Source organism: Somniosus microcephalus, chromosome 4 (assembly GCF_052327205.1).
Source record: "Somniosus microcephalus isolate GS21.2 chromosome 4, FLI_Smic_1.0, whole genome shotgun sequence".
In the NCBI taxonomy this organism is placed as follows: domain Eukaryota; kingdom Metazoa; phylum Chordata; class Chondrichthyes; order Squaliformes; family Somniosidae; genus Somniosus; species Somniosus microcephalus.
In genome coordinates this window covers 247,120,903-247,146,385 of record NC_140990.1, presented here as the reverse complement: position 1 = coordinate 247,146,385, position 25,483 = coordinate 247,120,903, and the positions used below count along the sequence as shown (strand labels likewise).

General features: G+C 42.9%; 1 protein-coding gene across 6 annotated transcripts; it reads right to left on the bottom strand.

The window, feature by feature from the left end:
• Nucleotides 1–1,496: 1,496 nt before the first annotated feature.
• Nucleotides 1,497–25,451, bottom strand: atp5mc3a (ATP synthase membrane subunit c locus 3a). 6 transcript variants are annotated; one of them, XM_085986132.1, is made up of 5 exons: nucleotides 25,361–25,451; nucleotides 25,117–25,199; nucleotides 19,223–19,300; nucleotides 12,697–12,908; nucleotides 1,497–1,758 (listed from the first exon to the last, which is right to left on the bottom strand). In XM_085986132.1, the coding sequence occupies exons 2-5, from the start codon at nucleotides 25,153–25,155 to the stop codon at nucleotides 1,644–1,646; spliced, it is 444 nt and encodes a 147-aa protein (XP_085842258.1). In that variant the 5' UTR covers nucleotides 25,156–25,199; nucleotides 25,361–25,451; the 3' UTR covers nucleotides 1,497–1,643. The 6 variants fall into 6 exon arrangements, with proteins under 6 accessions (XP_085842258.1, XP_085842260.1, XP_085842259.1 ...); XM_085986134.1 differs by having other exon boundaries at nucleotides 25,403–25,423; XM_085986133.1 differs by having other exon boundaries at nucleotides 25,305–25,393.
• Between the last annotated feature and the right edge of the window lie 32 nt (nucleotides 25,452–25,483).

Sequence of the window (25,483 nt, the reverse complement as noted above, 5' to 3'; positions counted from 1 at the left end):
TATGGCGAGGAAGTATTGAGCACAGGGAACATGTTAAACGCAATTTTGAACCGTAAGACCAGGAGGTTTTTTTTTGGGGGGGGGGGGGGGGGGGTGGGTGAGGGAAAGAGCAGGTCGGGAAAGATTTCCCACCTACATTGATTTAATCTCTCCTAATTGACATGGGGGTCTTAAAGGAGGAGAGAGAGGTGTACAGGAAGAGAGTTTCAGGGAGGGAATTTCAGAGCCGAAGGCTAAGAGAGCTCGAGGCGCGGCTGGCACTGGTGGAACGCAGGAAGTCGGGGATGCTCAAGAGGCCAAAGTTGGAGGAATGCAGAGATCTCGGAGGGTTGTATTGCTGGAGGAGTTGAGAGATGGGGAGGGTCAAGGCCATGGAGGTATTTGAAAACAAGGATGAGAATTTTAGAATCAAGGCATTGGTGGACAGGGAACCAATCTAGGTCAGCGAGCACAGGTGTGATGGGTTAATGGGACTTGGTGTGAGGTAGGATATGGGCAGCATGGGTTTGGATGAGCTTAAAAGTTTACGGAGATTGGAACATGGGAAGTCGGCCAGAGGAGCATTAGAATAGTCGAATCTGGAGGTGACAAAGGATGGAGGAGGATCACAGCAGTAGATGGGTTGAGGCATAGGTGGAGATGGGTGATGATAGAGGTGGAAGTAGACAGCTCTCCAGTGATGCAGAGAATATGGCGTTGGATGCTCACAGTCAAATAGGACACTGTGGTTGCGAACAGTCTGGTTCATGCCGCGACAGTGGTCAGGGAGGGGAATGGAATCAGTGTCCAGGGAACAGAATTTGAGGCGGGGGTTGAATAATAATGGCTTCGGTCTTCCCAGTGTTTAATTGGAGGAAATTTCAGTTCATCGAGGACTGGACGTCAGACAAGCAGTCTGACAACACAGGCAGTGGAGGGGTTGAGAGGTATAGGTGGGTGTCATCAGCGTACATGTGGAACCTGACAATGTATTTTCAGCTCTATTATAATCAACTGCCGCTCCTAGTTTTACGTTTGACTAATTTGCACCGAGTTTCTAAATCCAAGACATTGCTGAACATTAGAAATAATGTTCCAATACCAATCCCTGGGACACCCCACTCCGAAAACTTCACTAATAAGTACCCGTCATTTTCTATCCTTCATCCAATTTCTTATCCATTCAAGATTTATCCCGAATCCCCACTACTTTGAGTTTAACAAATAACCTTTTGTTTAGACCTTTGTGAAATGCCCTTTCAATGTCTAGGCACACTGCACACAGTCCACCTGGGATCACACTCCCTCAAAAAAGTCAAGGATGGTCAGGCAGATCTTCCCCTTTTGAATCCATATTAATTGCTGTTTACTAGATTATTATTGTACAGACAATCCTCAATTTACTCCAGATAATCAGTTCTATTATTTTACATAGCTACACAAGTTGATATGAAGCCTATAGCCACTAGTATATTTAAGCATACATTTTGCAGTTTAAGATTTAAAAAAATCACACATTATACTTGTATTAGGATTTATTGGAACATTTGACAATAGACTTAGGAAATGTACATTTCTGACACCAACATAAATATTTGTGGGAACCACAGTTAAATCTGAATTACATTTGTACTTGATTTGGCTATTCTGTTCATCAGCACATTTTACATAGCAAACAAAATCAGGAAAGCGACCATTAAACAGAAGAGTCCCATAGCTTCAGACAGGGCAAATCCAAGGATAGCATACGAGAACAACTGCTGCTTCAGAGAAGGATTTCTGAAAGAAAACAAAGCATTATTAAGCCCTAAATTGTAGCTGGAAGTCTTAACCTAGTACCCTCTACTTGAAAGCATTAAAGTTATTGGGCCAACATTTGCCATCGGAGGTTTCTCGCGGGCGAACGCCTGCCTCCGACCTGCAAAATGTCTACGAATTTACCTGGTGGCCCAGGAAGAATGGCGGCTTGCGCTCCTGGGTCTCTCCAGGTCCGCACGGGCAGAGCCCCACATATCCCAGGGGCGCAAGCAGTTCGTAGGCGCTCCTGGGATCACGTGGGCCAGCCTAACCAATGGAAGAAGGGAATTCCCCATTCATACTTTTGACAGTTCTGTACGTACGGAACTGTATAAAGTATGAATGGGGATCACCTAAAAAATACACCAACACATTAAATTAATTTTTTTTAATTACATATTTAAAATTAATTAAAATGCCTTTTATAATTAAATATTTTAAACAAATTTTTTTGGAAAAAAGTTAAATGTTTTTACAGGGCTAAAAATAAACTTACCTTTTTGAAGAGTATTTTTAATTTATAAATGAGCTTTCAAATTTCATTTTTCTATTTTTTTTTTTTTTTTTAAACTCTTAAGCTGGTAAAAGCAGGCCTTACGCCTGCTTTTACCAGCTTGTGTAAGAATTTGACAAGCATTCAGTGGGCAGAAGTTGTGCAAAAAGCGCAACTCTCCACCCGCAGAGGCACTTTTCTTGGGTATGCGGATGATCTGTCAAGAGAATTCTTGACAGATTGCAAGTGCCGGGTTTCAGCGCATGTGCTTCGCATGCTTGAAACCGGCACTTGCGCGGCCCCTACGCACCTCGCACGCACCGGTGGGGGGGTCGGAAAATCTGGCCCATTGTATATTTACAATTGGTTGCATGTGGTCACAACATTAAAAACAAACCACACTAAGGTGGTAGGATATCTGTTCACACAAATTCCGCATGAGGACTGTCCCCAAATTCAGGTAGTTCATCATGACCTTAGGTTGCTCTTGCACACCTAATTACAACAAAACAGTGGCACTAACAAAAAAAACCAGGGAGCATGCACAGCCTCTCGGCCGAGGAATGATGCATGAAAGCTTGGAAACGATATGCCTTAAAAAGGAGAAAATAAACTCTGCAATTTCTATTAGATTGTCCCCAAAAGCAAACTTTTATACACCATTTATAAATTAAGGCAGAGATTTGTTTTGCCTAAAGTGCAAAATATGCTGTTGTACTTGTGTTCAAGAAAGTGAGGGTACTGATTCAATTATGGGAGAGCTGGAAAGGAAGCCGATCATGAATTTCCCAATGGTACAGAATTGTGTATATGTATCTCCTTTAAAATGATTAAAATACCATGAAATATAATATTTCTAGATTTATTTTCAAATGGAAGTTGCATGCAAAACTATACAATTACTTAAGAAAATAACTTCATTTTGACCAAAATTTGAAGTCAACAGATGAGAATAGGTTTTTCTGAAACATAAATTGCAAATCTGGTGCCTAAACTCTTCACAATTTACATTATTATAGCATTCCTCCTGTAGAGAACAACGAGTGACTTGCAGGGAAGAAAAAGGTGAATATTGAGCACAAGAAGAAAAGGAAAAATGGAGGGGGGGGGGCAGCAAAAGCACAGTCAAAGGGAAGAGTTTTAAAAAAGCTTTTGAAAGCAGGGAGGTGGTAACAGAGGAATTTAGGTTGGGAGCTCTAGTGGATGGCGGTGTGGTGACTGAAACAATGGCTACTAATGGTAGAGTGAAATGGGTGGGGAATGAAAAGTAAAGGGTGTACATTGGGATACTGCAGAGGTAAGATGGTGAAAGTTCTTTACAGGATTTGAAAATGAGGATCTCATTAAAAAAATATCAACGTGCTGGGGCACAGGAAGCCAGTGGAGCTTGGCAAGGAGGTGGTGAGAAAAAGTACTAGGCAAACTAATCGGACTAAATGTGGACAAGTCCCCTGGACCCGATGGCCTGCATCCTCAAGTCTTAAAAGAGGTGGCTGCAGAGATAGTGGATGCATTGGTTGTAATCTACCAAAATTCCCTGGAATCTGGAGGTGTCCCAGCGGACTGGAAAACCAAAAATGTAACGCCCCTATTTAAGAAAGGAGGGAGACAGAAAGCAGGCAACTATAGAACAGTTAGCCTAACATCTGTCATTGGGAAAATGCTGAAGTCCATCATTAAGGAAGTGGTAGCAGGACATTTAGAAAATCATAATATAGTCAAGCAGAGACAGCATGGTTTTAGGAAAGGGAAATGTTTGACAAATTTGCTGGAGTTCTTTGAAGATGCAACAAGCAGGGTGGATAAAGGGGAACCAGTACCAGTAGATGTTGTGTATTTGGATTTCCAGAAGGCATTCGATAAGGTATCACATAAAAGGTTACTGCACAAGATAAGAGTTCACGGGGTTGGGGGTAATATATTAGCATGGATAGAGGATTGGCTAACTGATAGAAAAGAGAGAGAGTCGGGATAAATGAGTCATTTTCAGGTTGGCAAACTGCAACTAGTGGGGTGCCGCAGGGATCAGTGCTGGGGCCTCAACTATTTACAATCTATATTAATGACTTAGATGAAGGGACAGAGTGTAATGTAGCCAAATTTGCTGATAATACAAAGATAGGTGGGAAAGCAAATTGTGTGGCAGATACAAAGAATCTCCAAAGGGATATAGATAGGCTAAGTGAGTGGGCAAAAATCTGGCAGATGGAGTATAATGTGGGAAAATGCAAGGTTATCCACTTTGGTAGGGAAAAATAAAAAAGCAAATTATTTAAATGGGGAGAGATTACAAAATGCTGAGGTACAGAGGGATCTGGGGGTCCTTGTACATGAATCACAAAGTTAGCATGCAGGTACAGCAAGTAATTAGGAAGGCAAATGGAATGTTGGGCTTTATTGCAAAGGAAATGGAGTATAAAAGTAGGGAAGTCCTGTTACAACTGTACATTGTGTTGGCGAGACCACACCTGGAGTACTGTGTACAGTTTTGGTCTCCTTATTTAAGGAAGGATATACTTGCATTGGAGGCAGTTCAGAGAAGGTTCACGAGGTTGATTCTGGAGATGAAGGGGTTGTCTTTTGAAGAAAGGTTGACCTATACTCATTGGAGTTTAGAAGAATGAGAGGGGATCTTATTGAAACATAAAAGGTTTTGAAGGGGCTTGACAGGGTAGATGCAGAGAGGATGTTTCCCCTCGTGGGGGAATCTAGAACTAGAGGGCATAATTTCAGAATAACGGGGCACCCATTTAAAATGGAAATGAGGAGGAATTTCTTCTCTGAGGGTTGTGAATCTTTGGAATACTTTTGCCCAGAGAGCTGTGCAGGCTGGGTCATTGAATATATTTAAGGTGGAGATAGACAGATTTTTGAATGTTAAGGGAGTCAAGGGTTATGGGGAGTGGGCAGGGAAGTGGAGTTGAGGCCAAGATCAGATCAGCCATGATCTTATTGAATGGCAGAGCAGGCTCGAGGGGCCAAATGACCTACTCATGCTCCTACGTCTTATGTTCTTATGTATGTGATGAGAGAAAAGATGCAGGCTTTAGTGTCCTGGATAAGATTTAGTTTGTGGAGTCTGGGAGGCCAGCACGGAGAGCATGCAGAAATCAAACTTTAAAGCTATGACAGCTATGTTTTGGGGGTGAAATAAAACTGTCTTAGTCACGGATCCGATTTGGGGGAAGAGGCTCAATAAAGGGTCAAACAAGACACTTAGACTTCATATCTCTGGGCTAAGTCCAAGATGCCGGCTGATGTGGTTGGTAGAGTCTAGGCCAGAGGCATAGGAGGAACTGGTGGAAGCGGAAGAGGATGATTTCAGCTTTACCAGCATTAAACCAGAAAAAAATAATGATTCATGCAGGTCATGATCAGACAGGCAATGGAGGTGGATACATGTGGAAACTGACTTTAGGTTTCAGATGATGTTGCTGAGGAGCAGCATGCAAATGGTGAAGGAAAGCACAAAGAATACACTCTTGAGAACTTCAGCAATTACCTTACTGTAACGGGAAGAGATTTAGTGTCTTTGTTGCATAATATTGGATTGGAACCATGAGAAAGCAGTGCCACAGAGGTAGGCTTTGGAAGAACGGCATTGGAGGAGAATGGGGTGGTCGATGGTATTGAAAACAATTAGGGGGCGAAGAAGAGACAAGCCAGGTAAAACAAGGAAATGACAGTCCTGGATTTGACTGAAAAAGGAAAATTGGAGGAGTTGAAAGTGACCTTTTTGACAAAGGGGGAATTAACAGCAGTTCTGAAGGAGCAGTGTCAGTACTGGAGGATAGAAACAGGTTGGTAGGCAAGGGCTGAGAGGAAGCAGAAATGGATCAAGGGAGCAGGCGGTGGACCTCTGGAAGTGATAAGTTGCACAAAGGCTGCAGGGGGAGCAAGCAATGAGAAGAGATGGGGAGATACCACAGGGTGTAGAGACAGAAGAGGGAGCTGTGTATATTGCCTTGATTTTGAATACAAAAAAATCCATCAATTCCTCCATTAAATGTCCAAGGGGAGACTAGAAGGATGGCAGAGAAAATGATCGGTGGTGGAGAAAAGTTGTTGGCGTTATTCCTATTCTCCAGGAATATTTGGTCAGAGAGGGAGCAATATTACTGCTTAAGGTGACTTGTCTGCTGGTAGATCTGGCTCAGTCAGGCTTGTTGCTTGGCACATGACCCTGTGAATTTAAAGCCACTGTGGAGATTACTGTTCCAGGAAGAGATGATCCAGAATTTGGTGGGGATAAGAGTATTGAAGGTGGAAGCAAGACAATTGTGGAGAGGCATCAATGTTGTGGCGGATGGTAGGTCAAAATAGGTAGAGTTTGAGGTAGCATTTTTCAGGGGCAGGAAGCAAGAGTGGAAGGCTATAGGGAAGACAGGGAGCTGTGTAGGAGATAGGAAACAAGGACGGATTGGAAAGTACATGGTCAGTGAATATATCCTTGGCCCCCTCCTATTTCTCATATACATGCTACCCCTCAGTATCATCCAGCAACACAACATGAGTTTTCACATGTACTCTGATGATACCCAGCTCTACCTCTCCTCCAGCTCTCTCGAACCCTCCACCATCTCTATAGTATCAGACTGCCTGTCCGACATCCAGCACTGGATGAGTAGAAATTTCCTCCAATTAAACATCGGAAGATCAAAGCTATCGTCTTCAGTTCACACCACAAACTCAGTTCCCTTTCCACTGATTCAATCTCTCTCCCCAGCAACTGTCTAAGGCTGACAAAGTCTGTTTGCAACCTTGGTGTCATACTTGATCATGAATTGAGCTTCCTACCTCATATCCATTCTATCACTAAGACTGCCCATTTCCACCTTGGTAATATCACCCGTCTCCGCCCTTACCTCAACTTATCTGCTACCGAAACCCTCATCCATGCCTTTATCACATCTAGACTTGGCTATTCCAACGCACTCTTGGCCAGCCGGCCTCGTTCTACCCTCCATAAACTTTAGGTCATCCAAAACTCTGCCGCCCGTGTGTAACTCGCACCAAGTCCCGCTCGCCCATCTCTCCCCTATGCTTGCTGATTTACATTGGCTCCCAATTAAGCAACACCTCGATTTTAAAATTCTGATCCCGGTTTTCAAATCCCTCAATGGCTTCATCCCTCCTTATCTCCAATCTCCTCCAGCCCTACAATCCTTCTACCCTCTGCGCTCCGCCTATTCTGGCCTTTTGAATATGCCCGATTTGAAATGCACCACCGTTGCCGGTTGTGCCTTCAGCTGCCTAGGTCCTAAGTTCTGGAATTTCCTCCGTAAATCTCTCCACCTCTCTTTCCTCCTTTAAGACGCTCCTTAAAACCTACCTCTTAACAAGCTTTTGGTCATCTGCCCCAACATCTCCTTATATGGTGTCCAATTTTTTTTTGATAACTCTCCTGTGAAGCACCTTGGGATGTTTTATTACATTAAAGGCAGTATATAAATATAAGTTGTTGTTATTGATGAGAAACCTCAGAGGTCTCCAGGCTTCATGTGATGAAAGGATGGCCATATGTAGGTGGAGGAAGTCAATATGGAGCACAAGACTGAGGGAAACATAGAAGATAGGAGCAGGAGATGCGGCCCCTCGAGCCTGTTCCGCCATTTAATGAGATCATGGCTGATCATCCAAATTCAGTACCCTGTCCCTGCTTTCTCCCCATATCCCTTTAGCCTTAAGAAATATATCTAACTCCTTCTTGAATATATTTAATGAATTGGCCTCAACTACCTTCTGTGGTAAAGAATTCCACAGGTTCACCACTCTCTGGGTGAAGAAATTCCTCCTCATCTCAGTCCTAAATGGCTTACCCCTTATCCTTTGACTGTGACCCCTGGTTCTGGACTCCCCCGCAATCAGGAACATCCTTCCTGCACCTAGTCTGTCTAGTCCGGTTAGAATTTTATGTTTCAATGAGATCCCCTCTCACTCTTCTAAACTCTAGCGAACACAAGCCCAATCGACCCAATCTCTCTTCATACGTCATTCCTGCCATCCCAGGTATCAGCCTGGTGAATCTTCGTTGCACTCCCTCCATGGCAAGAACATCCTTCCTCAGATAAGGTGACCAAAACTGCACACAATACTCAAGATGTGGACTCACCAAGGCACTGTACAACTGCAGCAAGACATCCTTGCTCCTGTACTCGAATCCTCTCGCTATGAAGCCCAACATACCATTTGCCTTCTTAACCGCCTGAAGTAAGGAGACTGAGAAAGTTGGTGAGGGCAAGTACAGGTGGAGGTTGAAGATGCTTGGGATGAGAAGTTGCTTGGTGCAGGGATTGAGGGAAGAAAACAGTTAGCAGAATTTGCTGAGCAAGGCATTTGGGAGAGGTGATGAGGAAGATTTTGCAGCAAAGGTGGGATAGGTGATAGAGGACAAGGAGCCAGAGGAGTCAGGGATAAGCCAAGGTAGGTCCTGGAGATCAAGGTCAAGTCATCACTGTGGTCTGGATAGGAGATTTGGTTTCCTAAGAATGATCTTAGTAGGAGTCACAATCAGTGAGTTAGGTCCAGGATAATGATGCACTCCAAGATGAAGCTGTGGATGGGAGGGCCATGTTCGAGTGTGCGGAAACTTTGTTGGATAACGCAGAGATGGAGAGAAACTTGCAGTTTTTAGGAAAGGGTATGGGATGAGGATAGGGGATGATGAAGAAGAGGCCAAGAGAAATTTAAGCCATGGGAACATGGCAGACAAGTAATACACTGGTTGAAGAGAAGTCAGCACTTTGTGTGACTGCTGGGATATAATAAGCAGCATGTGCCACAAAAGATGTGGGTAAGGATGCCCCAGATTGAAACAGAGAGAAGCTGTAGGCCCGTTCAGGATGGATGAGAGCCTGGACTGGCAGAGTGAAAGAAGTAGCGACAGATGAGACGGAGGAACAGGGAGCTGTTGGTAGGTAGGGTTGGCAGTAGTGGGCAAAAATGGCAGAGACTGGAAGAAAAAGGGTAGGTGAGGGGAAGCAACTTACATGGAGAACCTGGGTAGAAGGGCTGCAGCACACTGGCTTGAGGCAGCAGCAATGATGCACATAATGTAAAACAGGAGGCTAGTATAGTGCAGAGAATTTTATAAACATGCAAAGCTTGTTGGGGGCAGATAAAGGGCACTGCACTGATTGTTGCGAACTGTCAGCGTCGCCCTCATTACCTCTAAACGCGGAAATCCTGAAGTTGCAGTCAGTGATTCACTGCTCAGACACAGGCTAAGCTATGGACACACCACTTGCGCGCACGCGCCACCCCCCCCCCCCCGCTGCCACCGCCATTGCCAGCAATTTGTGAAATCAGTGGAATTGACAAAAACTTGAGCTTTTTCTGTGCCAATATCGCTGTTAAATGACCCATTGAATGTTAAGCTTTTTTGGAATAGGTGTATCTGGGGTTTTAACAGCGTATTGAATGCTAATTTTTGTATTTGTGTAATGTCAAATTTCTCCATTATGTTAAAGAAAGAGTTTTTTTAAATCTAGTAATTTTTAATATTTCTACCTTAACCCCATGTGTATGTCCCAATCTTTATTTCACTCTCTTAACATTTAAAAAAAAAGTGTAATCAGTGCTTTTCATTTTCTGGTTTGCTGTCTGAGAATTATTCAACATGATTGACCGCTTAGACAGTTTGCTGACGTCACAACTGCATCGTGCTACAATCAATTACACAACAAGAAACCTGAAGTTTTCACTACAGAGATCGCAAGATCTCTGTGGGCAGTTTTCTTCGAGGTCAGCAGTGAGCGTCGCCACATTGCCGCTCCCGTGGGCCATTGTGTTCCAAGTGACATACTGACTCAATCCCCTGGGCGACCTCACTACTTGATCTATAAACTCTTCATTTTCTATGCTAAAAAGCTGTTTTTTAAGCATTTTCTGTCATCAGGCAGCTGATTTCTCAAACTGACCAAGATGACTTGTAAAACATTGATGTCTGTTTAGTTTAATGATCTCTGGCAGAAAAACTATGCTGCAACTTTCTTATATTCCTCATGCTCTCTCATTCTTAAAACTACATCTCTTGTCAATTAATGTAGTATGAGAAGGAGGCAACAACATTTGGAAAGGAAGTGGTTGTAGGAGGAGAACGTCACTAGATGCATCACCAATATATATTACAACTGAAATGAACCCTTGTGAAAATGACTTTCATCTTATCACTTCCATATTACTGTAGTTTATTTGTAGGTTCTAATCTTCAATTTCTTTTTACCTCAGCTGTTGGAAATTGCTTTCAGTGTCTTCAACTTCTAATTATTTTAGTTTCTTTCTTCCCTGCTCTGACATACCAGCACTTTCTCCTGGATCCACGATCACCAAGACTAAGAAAGAAGACTAGATAAATTAAGTAGTAGAAATTAGGTGATGCCTAGCTGAAGTTTTAAAAGCCTGCAGATTGTAAGAGAAAAGGAAGGGGAAGGGAGGTAAGGGCCACTATAGTTCTGAGGTTCTGGGAAAGAATGGGTTGTAAGTAAGAGTCAGTGCAAGAAGTTGAGTTCAATAGTGAGAGGAAGAGTATTTGATAATATATTTGCAGATGATCTCAGCTGGAGTGGTACAAATGTATTACAATTGGTATCAGCATCTCTGGGTTAGGAAAGGAGAAAAAAATCACAATCAGCCAGGATTCCCACCCTGATTGCTACCCAGCGGCTTCTGTTAAAAATGTCCTTGCGTAGAAGTTGGTTGAGGAAAGGATCGGCTGCAGTGCCCCTTGTGGTCAACTATACCCCAGCAAGGAGTCAACACCTTCAGGAGTGAAGGAAAAAGGATGAGAGATATTTCAAAGAAAAAAAGATAAAGACAATAAAGGTAAAGAAAGATATGTATTTATATAGCACCTTGTCTCAAACATCTGTGTTTCCCACGTAATGAAGTACTTTGAACTACAGTGAGTGTTGTTAAATGGTCAATTGCTGCAGTCATTTTTCACACAAGATCCCACAAACCGTAATGAGTTGAATAATCAGTTAATCTATTTTTAGTGGTATTGGTTAAGGAGGAGTGTTATCCAAGAAACCAAGAGAATGCACTGCTCTTCAAATAGTGTCATGGGACCTTTAGCCTCTACTTGAACCATTGAGCAGATGGATAGGTCCTTAATCAAACAGCTCATTGTAAGGACTGTACCTCTGACAATGCACCACTCTTTCAATACTGCACTACGGTATTTGCTTAGGTTATAGGCTCAAACTCTTGGTAAGGCACTGAATCATAACCTTCCAATCTAAATGTCAAAGCATTACCAACAAAGCAAAGCTGACACACAAATTGGTAAAAGAGAGAAAAAAAATAAAATGAAGTCATGAGAATGTAAATTACATAACTGAAAACTTGATCAAGTTCATCATAATGTCATAATAGAATATATGGTTAGATGGCTTTGGAGCATTGGTCAGAAAAGAAAACAGTGACTTAATTTTTATTTTACTCTCTTTTCTTCCACCAATGTGTGTGTCAGCTTTGCTTTGTTGGTAACGCTTTCACGTTTAGATTGAACAGTTATGGTTCAAGTAACTTACGAAATGTTTCAACCTATAATCTAAACACTCTATTGCAGTACAGGTAGAACGTCCCGAATCCGGCAACCTCGGGACTGAGGCCGAGCCAGTTTTCAGGTTTTTCCGGACTTCGGAACGTGTTTCTGATGTCCTAAGTCCGGAAACGCCCGAGCCCAGGTTGCGATATTTCCGGACTTCGGACATCAGAAACACGTGCCGAGTCCGGAAATGCCTGGGCCCAGGTTGCGCTTTTGTTAAGCCTCCCTCAGTGTCCTGATTCCGGAACATTTTACAGATTTCAGACCCCTGCCACCAATCGTCCCAGAGTCAGGAACTCCGGATTTGGGACGCTCAACCTGTACTGAAAGAGCGGTGCATTGTCAGAGATGCCATCTTATTTTAAGTTACTCTTTTTTAAATAAGTAACAGTAATCAGATACTTGAAGAAACCAGTGTCTTAGTGACAGCTACTGATTACATCTAGCCAAGACTGTTATATTAATATTGTACAAGTTACTGAACTGTTAAACTACATATGCACATCTCGTCCAGCATATCTATTCGTAAAGCAACACAGTCTGATAAGGGAACAAGTTAAAATTCAAGGGCAGACAGCACTAAAACAGATCCTACATCTCAGAAACACTATGGGGTGCATTATACTTCCCTAGATCTTTCAGCATAGGGTGTTGTGCAATAAACCAGCAATACACTACTACTCTCGTGCACCAATATTCAACAGTTATTTAAACTCCCAAACTATCATTTGTTTGGGTGATGTCTGCTTTGCAATAGTATCATTACCTGTAGAGTATATGTAATGGGTGATTGGTAGTGTGCAAGGTCATATTATAGTGCAGGTTATTTTCATGAGAATTTTCTGAAGAGGCTGAGCATTTTGTTGATTAAGATTACCTGGCATAGCCAATAATAAGGCTACCAAAAACTGTTCCAATACCAGCACCAGAACCAGCTACTCCTACTGTGGCAGCTCCAGCACCAATAAACTTCGCAGCGGTGTCAATATCCTGCCTTGTAGCACTTGTCTGGAACTCTCGGAGCACTTCTTGAGTAAATGAATTCTTGCCCTTCTTGCCCTGGGTCCTTCTCAGAAGTGCTGTGTCTCTCTAGGATGAATACAGAAATAGGCATTTATAAAAACAATGTTTTTACATATATCTTAAATATTTTAAAAATCATGCATGTGACATGCACTTGCTGTCAACATTACCTTTGTGTCATGATTTGAGTAACACTTTTATGTCAATATTTATAATGGAAAAAACCCTGTTACCATATACCTGTCATTACAGATTGACCAGCCTCCTTACACTTGGTGGCACTCTACACTTACCTTGCCATCTCCTCAGCCTCTGCAAGTCTCTATCTCTGTTCCCCAATCTTTATTTCTGCCTTTGTGCCATTTTACTTGGGCTTGTCAGCTGCAATGCCCAGTTTTTCACAACCCGTTGCAGCTGCAGGTTGTTCACTTATCGAACCTCTGGCCTCATGCCTTTCCTCCCCATTCTTCACCCCTCCTTTATGGCCACCCTGTCCTTGTACTCCCTGGATCCCCAAGTAAGCTCCTTCTTTAGCAGCAGTTTCCCAGCACTGCAAACTGGCAAAAAAAAATTAAGTGCTATATTCTATTGGTTCCACTGCCAGGAAACCAGCAATGAGGAAAGAAGCTTTCGGGAGATCATTTGCTCAACCATTCCCTCACCTCCATCTCTGGTACCCTTGTCTGATTCTGATCATCCCTCAGATATAGCCCCCATCTTCGCTCCCTCAAATCCAAGGGATGCAAACTTGAGCATATCTGGTGCACAACTGCCTTAACCATCCATTGCAGGATCTAGCTGGATCACATCAATCTCCACCAGGCTTTGCTCTCCTTTGTCAACATCACCAACTACACTAGAATCACACCGGAGAACAAAGACAACCACCCAAGCCGCTTCCAACCTCACATCTAACAAGTGACAGGAGCTTATGAACTTTTTGGTAATCAAGATAGAGATCATTCATTCATCCACCTCAGCAGTTTCCTCCCCTTCCCCCAGCTTAGTAAGCCAAGCCTGTCCTCAGGCCTTCCCTACCAGAGACCTGATCCCCCTTCTCTCCTATCCCCATCTATTATGTAGGTCACAGTGATAGAATCATAGAATCTTATGGTACAGAAGGAGGCCATTCAGCCAGTCGAACTTGTGCTAGCTCTTTGAAAGAGCTGCTCAATTTAGTCCCACATCCCACTTTTTTCTCCATAACCCTGCAAATTAGGCCTCTTCAAGTACATGTCTTTTGAAAGTTTCTATGGAATCTGATTCCACCACCCTTTCAGGTAGTGCATTCCAGATCTTAACAACCCTCTGTATGGAAAAAAACCTCATTTCCCCTCTAGTTCTTTTGCCAGTTATTTTAAATCTATGACATCTGGTTAACGACCCACTTGCCAGAGGAAACAGCTTCTTCTTCCTTGCTCTATCAAAATTCCATATAATTTTGAATACCTCCATTAGGTCTCCCCTTAACCTTCTCTACTCGAAGGAGAACAATCCCAGCTTCACCAATCTCTCCACATAACTGAAGTACCTCATCCCTGGTAAGCCTCCTTGTAACCTCTCGAAGGCCTTGACATCCTTCTTAAAGTGTGGTGCCCTTGCGTTAAAGATTAAACTGAAGAACATGATTTCTTGAAAGAAAAGTCACACTTTGGTTCTAGAGGGATCTTCGGGAGTGTACTGAATTTATTCTTATTTTGGGTCAGAGACTATGAATAATTAAGTGATCCACAGAGGTGCAGAAAAAGAGTAAAATCTAATTTTTAAAACATTGATAGGGTGGCATACAAGCAGAAGGATAATTAACTCCATCACAGGGTAAAGTGTATAAGATTTTAATAGAACTGAAATATTGCTATGAAGCAAAACTTGTATTGAAATTATAGTTGCTGAGAAACTAAAATGGCAGCCCCAAGTTCTGAAAATTTCCAGAGCAGGACTCCTTGAGCATGTTCAAAGTCGGAGCACAAACCCACCCAGCAGTTAAACTGTGTAATTATAATATTAAAAGTTTACATAGGCAAATCCCATTATAAATGTGGACATAAGATTTTTTTTTTTTTTTTTTTATAAATGAGAAAAGGATGACCCAAGAAGTGTTACAATATGTGACAACAGAAATTCAAGTAGTGTAGACAGGAAGTGCATGCAGGTGCAATATTTTTAATATATTAAAATCCTTGAGTTGTTCTCCCTGTAATAGCCCAGTGCATTGAAATCAGTGGATAACAGTAACAACAGTGCCTATTGTTATTTGCTCCAGAGGCAGTGCTGTAACCTCTCAGCCTGTTTAGTCATTATCTTCTGCCTGCCATTGTTGGTTCACACACACACACACCAAAAACAAATTCTTTGATACTGTTTAGTCTTTCAAATTCAATTCTGGTTCAGGAATTAAAAAACATTACCACTATACCATACAGACAAGAATGCATTTATTTGGGAGTACAGGTCATCAAGAGCTGGACTAAACCAATGAACAATTGTTTCTGAACATTATAAAACATTAGACCCCCACCCAAACAAATATCTATATTAAATAGCATGTTCCTTCACAGTTAACCAGTAATGCAGACTAAAAGGACTGTAAAGAACTAGGGTATTTTGGTGGATTTAAAACTCAACACCATCCTGAATCAAACAGATGATATCTGAATCCAGAAACTAATAGGAAGAATCTTTCTTGACCACATATACCCAGGTCTGCCAATTTTCTCCCCTCTCCCTATTCTCGGGGTAGGGTTTCGTAGGCAACAATTGAGCTAAATATTGGCCCATATTTTCCAATCGGAGGCTTCCTGCATGCGGAGGCCTCCGACCTGGAAAAAAATCTACGGACTTACCCGAGGGCTCCCGAGGTGCGTATACTTCCGTTCCTGGGCCTCTCCAACTCAAAATGCGCAGGTCCGACGTATCCCAGAGGCGCATGCGGTTCGCAAGCGTCCCTGGGATCACGTGGGCCATGGGGAGCCAATAGGAGAAGGGAATCTCCCTTCATACACTTGACAGATAGACCCATCAAATATATGAATGGAGATTACCCCCAAAACACTGTAAAACATTAAATAATTTTTTTAAATCACATTTTTAAAATGAGTTGAAATTACAATAAATTAAATATTTTAAATAAAAATTTAATTTTTTGAAAAAAAATTATTAAAGTTTTTTACGCAGCTAAAAATAAACTTACTTTTTCTAAAGTATTTTTAAATGATAAATGAGTGAAAAAAAATTCTCAAAACTTTTTTCAACTCTTATGCTGGTAAAAGCAGGCCTTACGCCTGCTTTTACCAGGCGTAAGATGTCTAAGGGTTTTCTGCAAGCGGAGGTTCTGCAGAAAGCGGAACTCTCCCCCCCGCAGAGGCCCTTCTCCAGGACAGGCATCCGATCGGTCAAGAGCATTCTTGACAGATCGGAAATGCCGGTTTTCAGTGCATGCGCTTGGTACGCATGAAACCGGTATTTCCGATGTCCCTACGGGTCCGTAGGGACATCGGAATATACGGGCCATGGTCTTTATCCAACATCCACAGGCAATTCCCAGCAGCAATACTGAATGATTTTCTCCACCCCGAGGGGCACTGAGGCAAACTGGCGCATCCCTACTATCCACCCGTGATCAGCTAACTCAGCTACACTGGGAATTGAACCTGACTTTCTGGTCTATACTCCTCAGTTATATGTTGCCTTTACCAGTAGGATGGTTCAAATAGGAGGATGAATAAAGTGGGTAACTGAATTGTAGTCTCGCACTTTCAAACCTACCTGAAGATGCAGAACTACTTTTTCCATTGAAGTTTTCAAGGATAGGGAGGGAAAGCTGCATTTCAGTTCCTGGGACTGGAAGAATACTATAGGCTGATTCCGGCTAGTTCAAAACTACTGCTCCCTACTTGATCAAAATTAGGAATCAACCTTTTCTAGTCCTCCTGGCAGAACTGAAGTTGAAATTGGCTTTGCACCTAAAGCCACAAAGCAGAAAGGGACTTTATAGGCCTGGTGAAAAGAGCTTGCATACCACATCTTGGGCACCCTAATTTAGATTTGTATAAAAATCTGTAATTACAATTCCACATACACATGATCCTAATCATCAAAATTACTGAAGAAAGCTTCTGGTAGTCATGAAATGCATATTGAGCAAGTGGGGTGGGGGGGTGGTGGCTGAGGGAAAGAATAAGATAAGTAAGGACAACTCTATCTAGCCCATTCTAGTGTCTGGTTATAGAACAACATTATCAAAGGGCATGCAATAAGTGCCCAAACAACAGGCATATGAGAAAAAGCTTAGGAGTGGAGAGATTAAATAAAATAAATATTACATTGCATTAAAGTACTTGAGCACTATATTTTGAAGCTTTCATGTTTTATTAAATTTTTAAAATATAAGGTGCTTAAATCAATCTGCAGGCAACATAAAACTTTTTAAGGGAGTTGAGGATATATCTATAGCACTATGGGACGATCTGAAATATTAGTGGTCTCATAGAAGTAGAATAAACCAAGTAATTGAATTTATATTGGTCTGTTGGAATAGGATATGTACATGTTGGAACAGTTCAGTCACACCAAAAATGTATCTGGTCCAAAGGATCAGTGCATCATTCTACTGGCAATCTGTGTATTCTCTCACACAGGAAGCTTCTTGTGCCAATAGGCCACTGGTTACCTTCAAATATTTGTGTACAAGTACAATTTACTTCACATTATATTTGAAGACCCATAATTTATTCAGATACATCTGCTGTCTGGTGATTCTAGGCTCTATACTGAATTCTACCAGATGGACTCTAGACCATTCAACTCTGAGTCCATCATCAGATAGAGCAGCTTGATCATCAGCAGCAGTTTTTATTGCAATCCAGCACATACAAAGCACTAATTTTTTGTTCAGTTTTCAGAAATGCAATGCCTGTTCAACAAGTAGACATAATTTTTCAAAACAAAGGATTTACTGTCCAATAACTAACTTGTATAGTTTCAGAAATCATATTTGGTCTAGGCTGAAATTTTTTCCAAAAATTACAAAAGCATTTTGTGTCCCAGTGATGAACTGCAGCTACACTGGGTGGTGCGATGCAGGTTTAATCCTCTAATCGACTTCTTAAAATTCATTTTGGGGATGTGGGCATCACTGGCAAGGCCGGCATTTATTGGCCATCCCTTGTTGCACGGAGCAAGTGGTGGTGGGTCTTCATCTTGAAAGCGGTTTGATACAGCGGAGTGGCTTGCTAGGCCACTCTATAGGGCAGTTAAGGGTCAACCACGTTGGTGTGGGACTGGAGTCACATATAGGACAGACTGGGTAAGAACAGCAGCTGTCTTTCCTTAAATTACATTACTGAACCAGTTGGGAGCTTACGACAATCTGACAGCTTCACTGTCACTTTTACTGATACCAGATTATATAAAGTCTCTGATCTCAGTCACACTCCTATGGGAAGCAAAAGTCACAGCAACAACTTGCATTTATATAGCATCTTTAACATAGCAAAACATCCCAAGGTGCTTCACAGGAGCGTGATCAAGCCACAGAGAGATTTTAGGACAGGTGACCAAAATCTTGATCAAAGATGTAGGTTTAAGGAGCATTTTAAAAGGAGGAGAGGTAGAGGTGTTTGGGAAAGGACTTCCATTGCATAGGGCCTAGGCAGCTAAAGGTACAGCCACCAATGGTGAAGCGATCAAAATCAGAGCTACGCAAGAGGCCAGAATTGGAAGAGCACAGAGATCTCAGAGGGTTGTAGGACTGCAGGAAGTTAGATAGGGTGGAGAGGCCATGGACGGATTTGAAAACAAGAACGAGAATTTTAAAGATTGAGGCATTGCCAGACTGGGAGCCAATGTTGGTCAGCGAGCACAGGGGTGATGGTGAATGGGACTTGGTACAGAGTTTTGGATGAGCTCAAGTTTACAGAGGGTGCAAGGTGGGAGGCTGGCCAGGAGAACATTGGAATAGTCTAGTCTATAGGTAACAAAGGCATGGATGAGGGTTTCAGCAGCAGGTGAGCTAAGGTGGAGCAGAGATGGGCAATGTTGGAGGTGGAAGTAGGCGGTCTTGGTGATGGAGAGGGTATGGGGTCGAAAGCTCAGTTCAGGGTCAAATAGGACACCAAGGTTGCGAATGGTTCAGTGTCAGACAGTGGCCAGCTACGCTTGGGTCACTCTTGGATATTTAACAGCTTGCGCAGGCTGGACTGCACTAGTAAATACCAGGAAGTACAATTAACTTTGGAGTTAGTAACCTATTCTATGGATACAGCTGGTTAAGGGATGAGCAAAGTAGATAGCGGGGAACAAAAGGGAGGGACAAGACTTTTTAAGCATGATGCTTAAATATTTGGCATACAGTTTAAAAACAACAAAGTTTCTTAACCTACCTTTCCAGACTGAGCCTCTGGTGTGAACATGACTGACACAGAAAGTGGTCTACAAAGAGCTCCAGATCCATTGCGAACCTAGTTAAGACAGAAAGTCACATATCTAAACGCCTTTGTCAAGAATCTTTAGAAGACCCTGTAAGGCAATTGGTTCATTTCTAAGCAACAAAACACACATTGGTAGAAGGCCCTCTTCCAAGTTCTCATCTTCATCAAGTTGAAGGTGCCAAATCCAATACTTTCTCAGACTGTGGAAGGAGAGAAGAATTGGAGAACAGGTGGTCAATTCAAGAACAGTAGCTAGCAAGCAGGTCACATTTTCCTCATTATCAGAACAGTGCATAGTGGATGGACAAGTGTTAATAGAAGAGGGGAAGAAAGTGCTTTTATTTTTAAAGACAATAATCTGAGCCAAAATTAATTGTCACTTGGAAAAATATGGGTTAATAAATGACAGTCAGCATGGATTTGTTAAAGGTAAATCATGCTTGACTAACTTGATTTGTGTTATTTGATGACTAATGGAGAGGGTTGATGAAGGTAGTGCAGATGATGTTGTGTATATGGACTGACTAAAGGCATTTGATAAAGTACCACGTAATAGACTAGTTGGCAAAATTGAAGCCCATGGAATTAAAGGAACAGTGGCAGCGTGGATACGAAATTGGCCAAGAGACAGAAAGCAGAGAGTAGTGGTGAACAGCTGTTTTTCAGACTGGAGTGAAGTATATAGTGGTGTCCCCCAAGGGTCGATATTATGCCCTGTATACCCAAGTCCAGGTCTTTAATATATACATCAAGATCATCAGTGGTCATAATACCAACCCTTGGGGGACACCACTATATACTTCACTCCAGTCTGAAAAACAGCTGTTCACCACTACTCTCTGCTTTCTGTCTCTTGGCCAATTTCGTATCCACGCTGCCACTGTTCCTTTAATTCCATGGGCTTCAATTTTGCCAACAAGTCTATTATGTGGTACTTTATCAAATGCCTTTAGTCAGTCCATATACACATCATCTGCACTACCTTCATCAACCCTCTCCATTATTCATCAAATAACACAAATCAAGTTAGTCAAACATGATTTACCTTTAACAAATCCATGCAAATGACACGAAACTCGGAAATATAGTGAACAGTTAGGAGGACAGTCACAGACTTCAGGAAGATAGACAGACTGGTGAAATGGGCAGACACATGACCGATGAAATTTAACAGAGAAGTGTGAAGTGATGCATTTTGGTAGGAAGAATGAGGAGAGAAAGACTTGCATTTATATAGCGCCTTTCACGACCTCAGGTCGTCCCAAAGCACTTTACAGCCAATGAAGTAATTTTGAAGTGTAGACACTGTTGTAATGTAGAAGGCATGACAGCCAATTTACACACAACCAGGTCCCACAAACAGCAATGTGAGAATAACCAGATCATCTGTTTTTTTAGGTGCTGGTGAGGCAATACAAACTAAATGCCACCAGTTTAAAGGGGCAGCAGGAACAGAGAGATTGGGGGCATGTATACAGAAATCTTTGAAGGTGGCAACAACTTCATAGAATCATAGAATGGTTACAGCACGGGAGGCGACTATTTGGCCCGTCGAGCCCATGCCGGCTCTCTGCAAGAGCACTTCAGCTGGTCCCACTCCCCCACCCTTTCCCCGTAGCCCTGCAAATTTCCTTCAAATACTTATCCAACTCCCTTTTGAAAGCAGTGATTGAATGTGCCTCCACCACCCTTTCAGGCAGTGCATTCCAGATCTTAACCACTCGCTGCATAAAAAAGTTTTTTCTTACATCGGCTTTGTTTTTTTTGCCAATCACCTTAAATCTGTGTCCTCTGGTTCTCGTCCCTTCTGCCAATGGGAACAGTTTCCCTCTTTGTACTCTGTTCAGACCCCTCATGATTTTGAACACCCCTATCAAATCTCCTCTCAATCTTCTCTGCTCCAAGGAGAACAACCCCAGCTTCTCCAACATAACTGAAGTCCTTCATTCCTGGAATCATTCTCATAAATCTTTTCTGCACCTTCTCCAAGGCCTTCACATTCTTCCTAAAGTGCGGTGCCCAGAATTGGACACAGTACTCCAGTTGGGGCCGAACCAGTGTTTCATACAGGTTCATCATAGTTTCCACACTTTTCTACTCAATAGCTCTATTTATGAAGCCCAGGATCCCGTAAGCCTTTTTAATTGCTTTCTCAACCTGCCCTGCCACCTTCAACGATTTGTGCACACATACCCCCAGGTCTCTCTGTTCATGGACCCCCTTTAGGATTGTAGCATTTAGTTTATATGTCCTCTCCTCATTCTTTCTACCAAAATGTATCACTTCACACTTTTCTGCATTAAATTTCATCTGCTACGTGTCCACCCATTTCACCAGCCAGTCTATGTCCTCTTGAAGTCTATCACTCTCCTCCTCACTGTTCACTATACTTGCAAGTTTTGTGTCATCTGCAAATTTTGAAATTGTGCCCTGTACACCCGCATCCAAGTCATTAATATACATCAAGAAAAGCAGTGGTCCTAGAACCGATCCCTGGGGAACACCACTGTATACCTTCCTCCAGTCTGAAAAACAACCATTCACCACTACTCTCTGTTTCCCATCACTTAGCCAATTCCGTATCCATGCTGCCACTGTCCCTTTTATTCCATGGGCTTCAACTTTGCTGACAAGCTTATTATATAGCACTTTGTCGAACAACGTTTGGAAATCCACATACACGTCAAACGCATTACCCTCATCAACTCTCTGTTACCTCAAAGAACTTAATCAAGTTAGTTAAACACGATTTGCCTTTAACAAATCTGTGCTGGCTTTCCTTAATTAATCCACACTTGTCCAAGTGACTGTTAATTTTGTCCCCGATAACTGTTTCTAAAAGCTTCCCCACTACCGAGGTCAAACTGACTGGCCTGTAGTTGCTGGGTTTATCTTTACACCCTTTTTTGAACAATGGTGTAACATTTGCAATTCTCCAGTCCTCTAGCACCACCCCCGTATCTAAGGAGGATTGGAATATTATGGCCAGTACTGCCGCGACTTCCTCCCTCAACATCCTAGGATGCATCCCATTCACTCCTGGTGATTTATCTACTTTAAGTATAGACAGCTTTTCTAATACCTCCTCTATCAATTTTTATCCTATCAAGTATCTCCACTACCTCCTCCTTCACTATGTCTGTGGCAGCATCCTCTTCCTTGGTGAGGACAGATGCAAAGTACTCATTTAGTACCTCAGCCATACCCTCTGCTTCCATGCATAGGTCTGCTTTTTGGTCCCGAATCAGCCCCAACTTGTATTTATATGGCACCTTTAACATAGTAAAATGTCCCAAGGCACTTCACAAGAGTGTTATAAAACAAAATTTGACACCAAGCCACATAAAAAGAGAAATTAGGGCAGATGACCAAAAGCTTGGTCAAAGAGATAGGTTCTAAGGAGCATCTTAAAGGAGGAAGGAGGGGTAGAGAATGGAGAGGTTTAGGGTGGGAATTCCAGAGCTTAGGGCCTAGGCAGCTGAAGGCACAGCCACCAATGGTTGAGCGATTAAAATCAGGGATGTTCAAGAGGCCAGAATTAGAAGAGTGCAGATATCGCGGAGGGCTGTGGGGCTAGAGGAGATTACAGAGATAGGGAGGGGTGAGGCCATGGCGGGATTTGGAACAAGGATGAGAATTTTTAAAAATTGAGGCGCTGCTTTACCAGGAGCCAATGTAGGTCAGCGAGCTCAGAGGTGATGGGTGAATGGGACTTGGTGCGAGTTAGGACATGGGCAGCCGAGTTTTGGATGACCTCAAGTTTACGTAGAGTAGAACATGGGAGGCCAGCCAGGAGTGCGTTGGAAGAGTCAAGTCAAAGGCATGGATGAGGGTTTCAGCAGCAGATGAGCTGAGGTGGGGCAGAATCGGGCGATGTTAGAGGTAGAATAGGTGGTTTTAATTATGGCGCAGATATGTGGTAAGAAGCTCAATTCAGGGTTAAATATGACACCAAGGTTGCGAACCGTCTGGTTCAGCTTCAGACAGCAGACAGATGCTAGGGAGAGGGATGGAGTCGGTGGCTAGGGAACGGAGTTTGTGGCAGAGACCAACAATGGCTTTAGACTTTCCAATAATTAATTTAGTTGGAGGAAATTTCTGCTCATCCAGTACTGGATATCAGACAAGCAGTGACAATTTAGAAACAGTGGGTGGGTGGGGGGGGGGGGGGGGGGGGGGTGGTGGTCAAGAGAAGTGGTGGTGAGGTAGAGCTGGGTGTCGTCAGCGTACATGTGGAAACCGATGCTGTGTTTTCGGATATGTCGCTGAGGGGCAGCATGTAGATGAGAAATAGGAGGGGGCCAAGGATAGATCCTTGGGGGATGCCAGAGATAAGGAGAAATCGTTTCCAGTGGTAGAAGGGCTGGTAACCAGATGCAGGAGTGGGACACGTTGAGCAGGCTGTTAAAAAAGCATATGGGATCCTTGGCTTTATAAACAGAGACACAAAGTACAAAAGCAAGGAAATGATGATAAACCTTTATTAATCACTGGTTAAGCCTCAGCTGGAGTATAGTGTCTAATTCTGGGCACCGTACTTTAGGAAGGAAGTCAAGGACTTGGAAAGGGTGCTGAGGAGATTTACTAGAATGGTATCAGGGATGCAGGACTTCAGTTACCTGGAGAGACTAGAGAAGTTGGGGTTGTTCTCCTTAGAGCAGAGAAGGTTAAGGGGAGATTCAATAGAGGTGTTCAAAATCATGAAGGATTTTGATAGGAGAAATAGTTTCCAGTGGTAGAAGGGCTGGTAACCAGAGGACACAGATTTAAGGTCATTGCCAAAAGAACCAGCGGTGAGATGAAAATAATTGTTTTTACTCAGCAAGTTATGATGATCTGGAATGCACTGCCTGAAAGAGTGATGGTAGCAGATTCAATAATAACTTTCTAAAGAGAATTAAATAAATACTTGAAATGCAAATCTATGGAGAAAGAGCAGGGGAGTGGGATTAATTGGATACCTCCCACCAAAGAGCTGGCACAGGCACAATGGGCCAAGTGACCTCCTTCTGTGCTGTATCATTCCATCTTTTTAGTTTTGCCTCAAAACAACTTTTCTTGTCATCAAAGCATAAGTGAGAGTAAAACAACTACTACCTGTATTTTGTGCAGGGGTGGGGGAGGAGAGGCAAAGATAGAGAGAAAAGAACGATGCCAGTGGTTACTTTGGTAGCAGCCAGAATAGTACAGGACAATTTTGTTAGAAAATCCCAAAAGTACAGACCCAGTTTTGAAAGAGTGACTGTATTTCACACACACATTAATAACTGAAAGGGTCCACCTGCTACAATCGGTCATATTTGACTAACCTTGACTGCAAAACTCTGTGATCAAAGTCAAAGAATAAGGACACACTCCAATCAAAAATCTCTGAATTTCACAGGCAACCCCAAGCGTCCAAGGCTGTTAGAATAGCTTGTACTGCAAAATACATTTCAGTTTACGCGGCCTTTGTAACCATTTGCAAGTTAAGACACATTCAGGTGACTGTTGAAATGTGATACATCAGTTTAAAGTGCCAATTCAGAAATTAATATTTCCAAATACATTAATCACCAACAACTTCAATCTCAACAAAATATACGTACTATTGCCAGGACAACTAACCTACATCTGACCCCTATTGTTGGGGGACCCTGTCCCGTATTAATCAGCATTGATTGATCAAGATCACAGTCCGAAAAGAAAAGCGATGAATACAAATCCCTGGGCCTAGCACTTCTCCCAGACAGGACGAGGATGAGAGAGCAGCACTCTCCACTGGGAATTTCTTCCGACACGGACGAGACAGTCACACGCTTGGTGAGGCACAAACGATGATAGTTGTCTGTCTGACGATCACTTACCGCGGCTGCGGCCGATAGCACCTTGGCGCAAGCGAACATCACAGCGGTGAAACGGTCAAATCCGGAGAGTCAGCAGCCGAGACCTGCGGGGAAAGGACAAACTGACTTTAGGCACTGTCTGCAGGACAACGTTCATTTCAAGGTCACATAAATAAACAGCATTTTAGTGGGTGGCTTGACGGGGGAACCTAGTGTTTTCGGAGCGGCGACGGTTGGCCGCCCGAACCAGGGTTGGGTTTTATACCGTGTATGGGTACCAGTCCTGACTCCCCGCCTGACGACGCACCGGCAAACAGCCTCAGCAGCGGCGGTGGCGGCCGCGCAGGCGTGCTCGTGCGCTCAGGAAACCACCCGGATGGCAGAAGGA

Excerpts from the sequence above, each read along its gene's own strand:
- atp5mc3a (XM_085986132.1), bottom strand. The coding sequence starts at position 25,155 with ATGTTCGCTTGCGCCAAGGTGCTATCGGCCGCAGCCGCG. Across the intron at positions 12,909-19,222 it reads CAGAGGCTCAGTCTGGAAAG|AGAGACACAGCACTTCTGAG; the intron begins GTAGGTTAAGAA and ends TATTCATCCTAG. Across the intron at positions 1,759-12,696 it reads CTTATTATTGGCTATGCCAG|AAATCCTTCTCTGAAGCAGC; the intron begins GTAATCTTAATC and ends GTTTTCTTTCAG.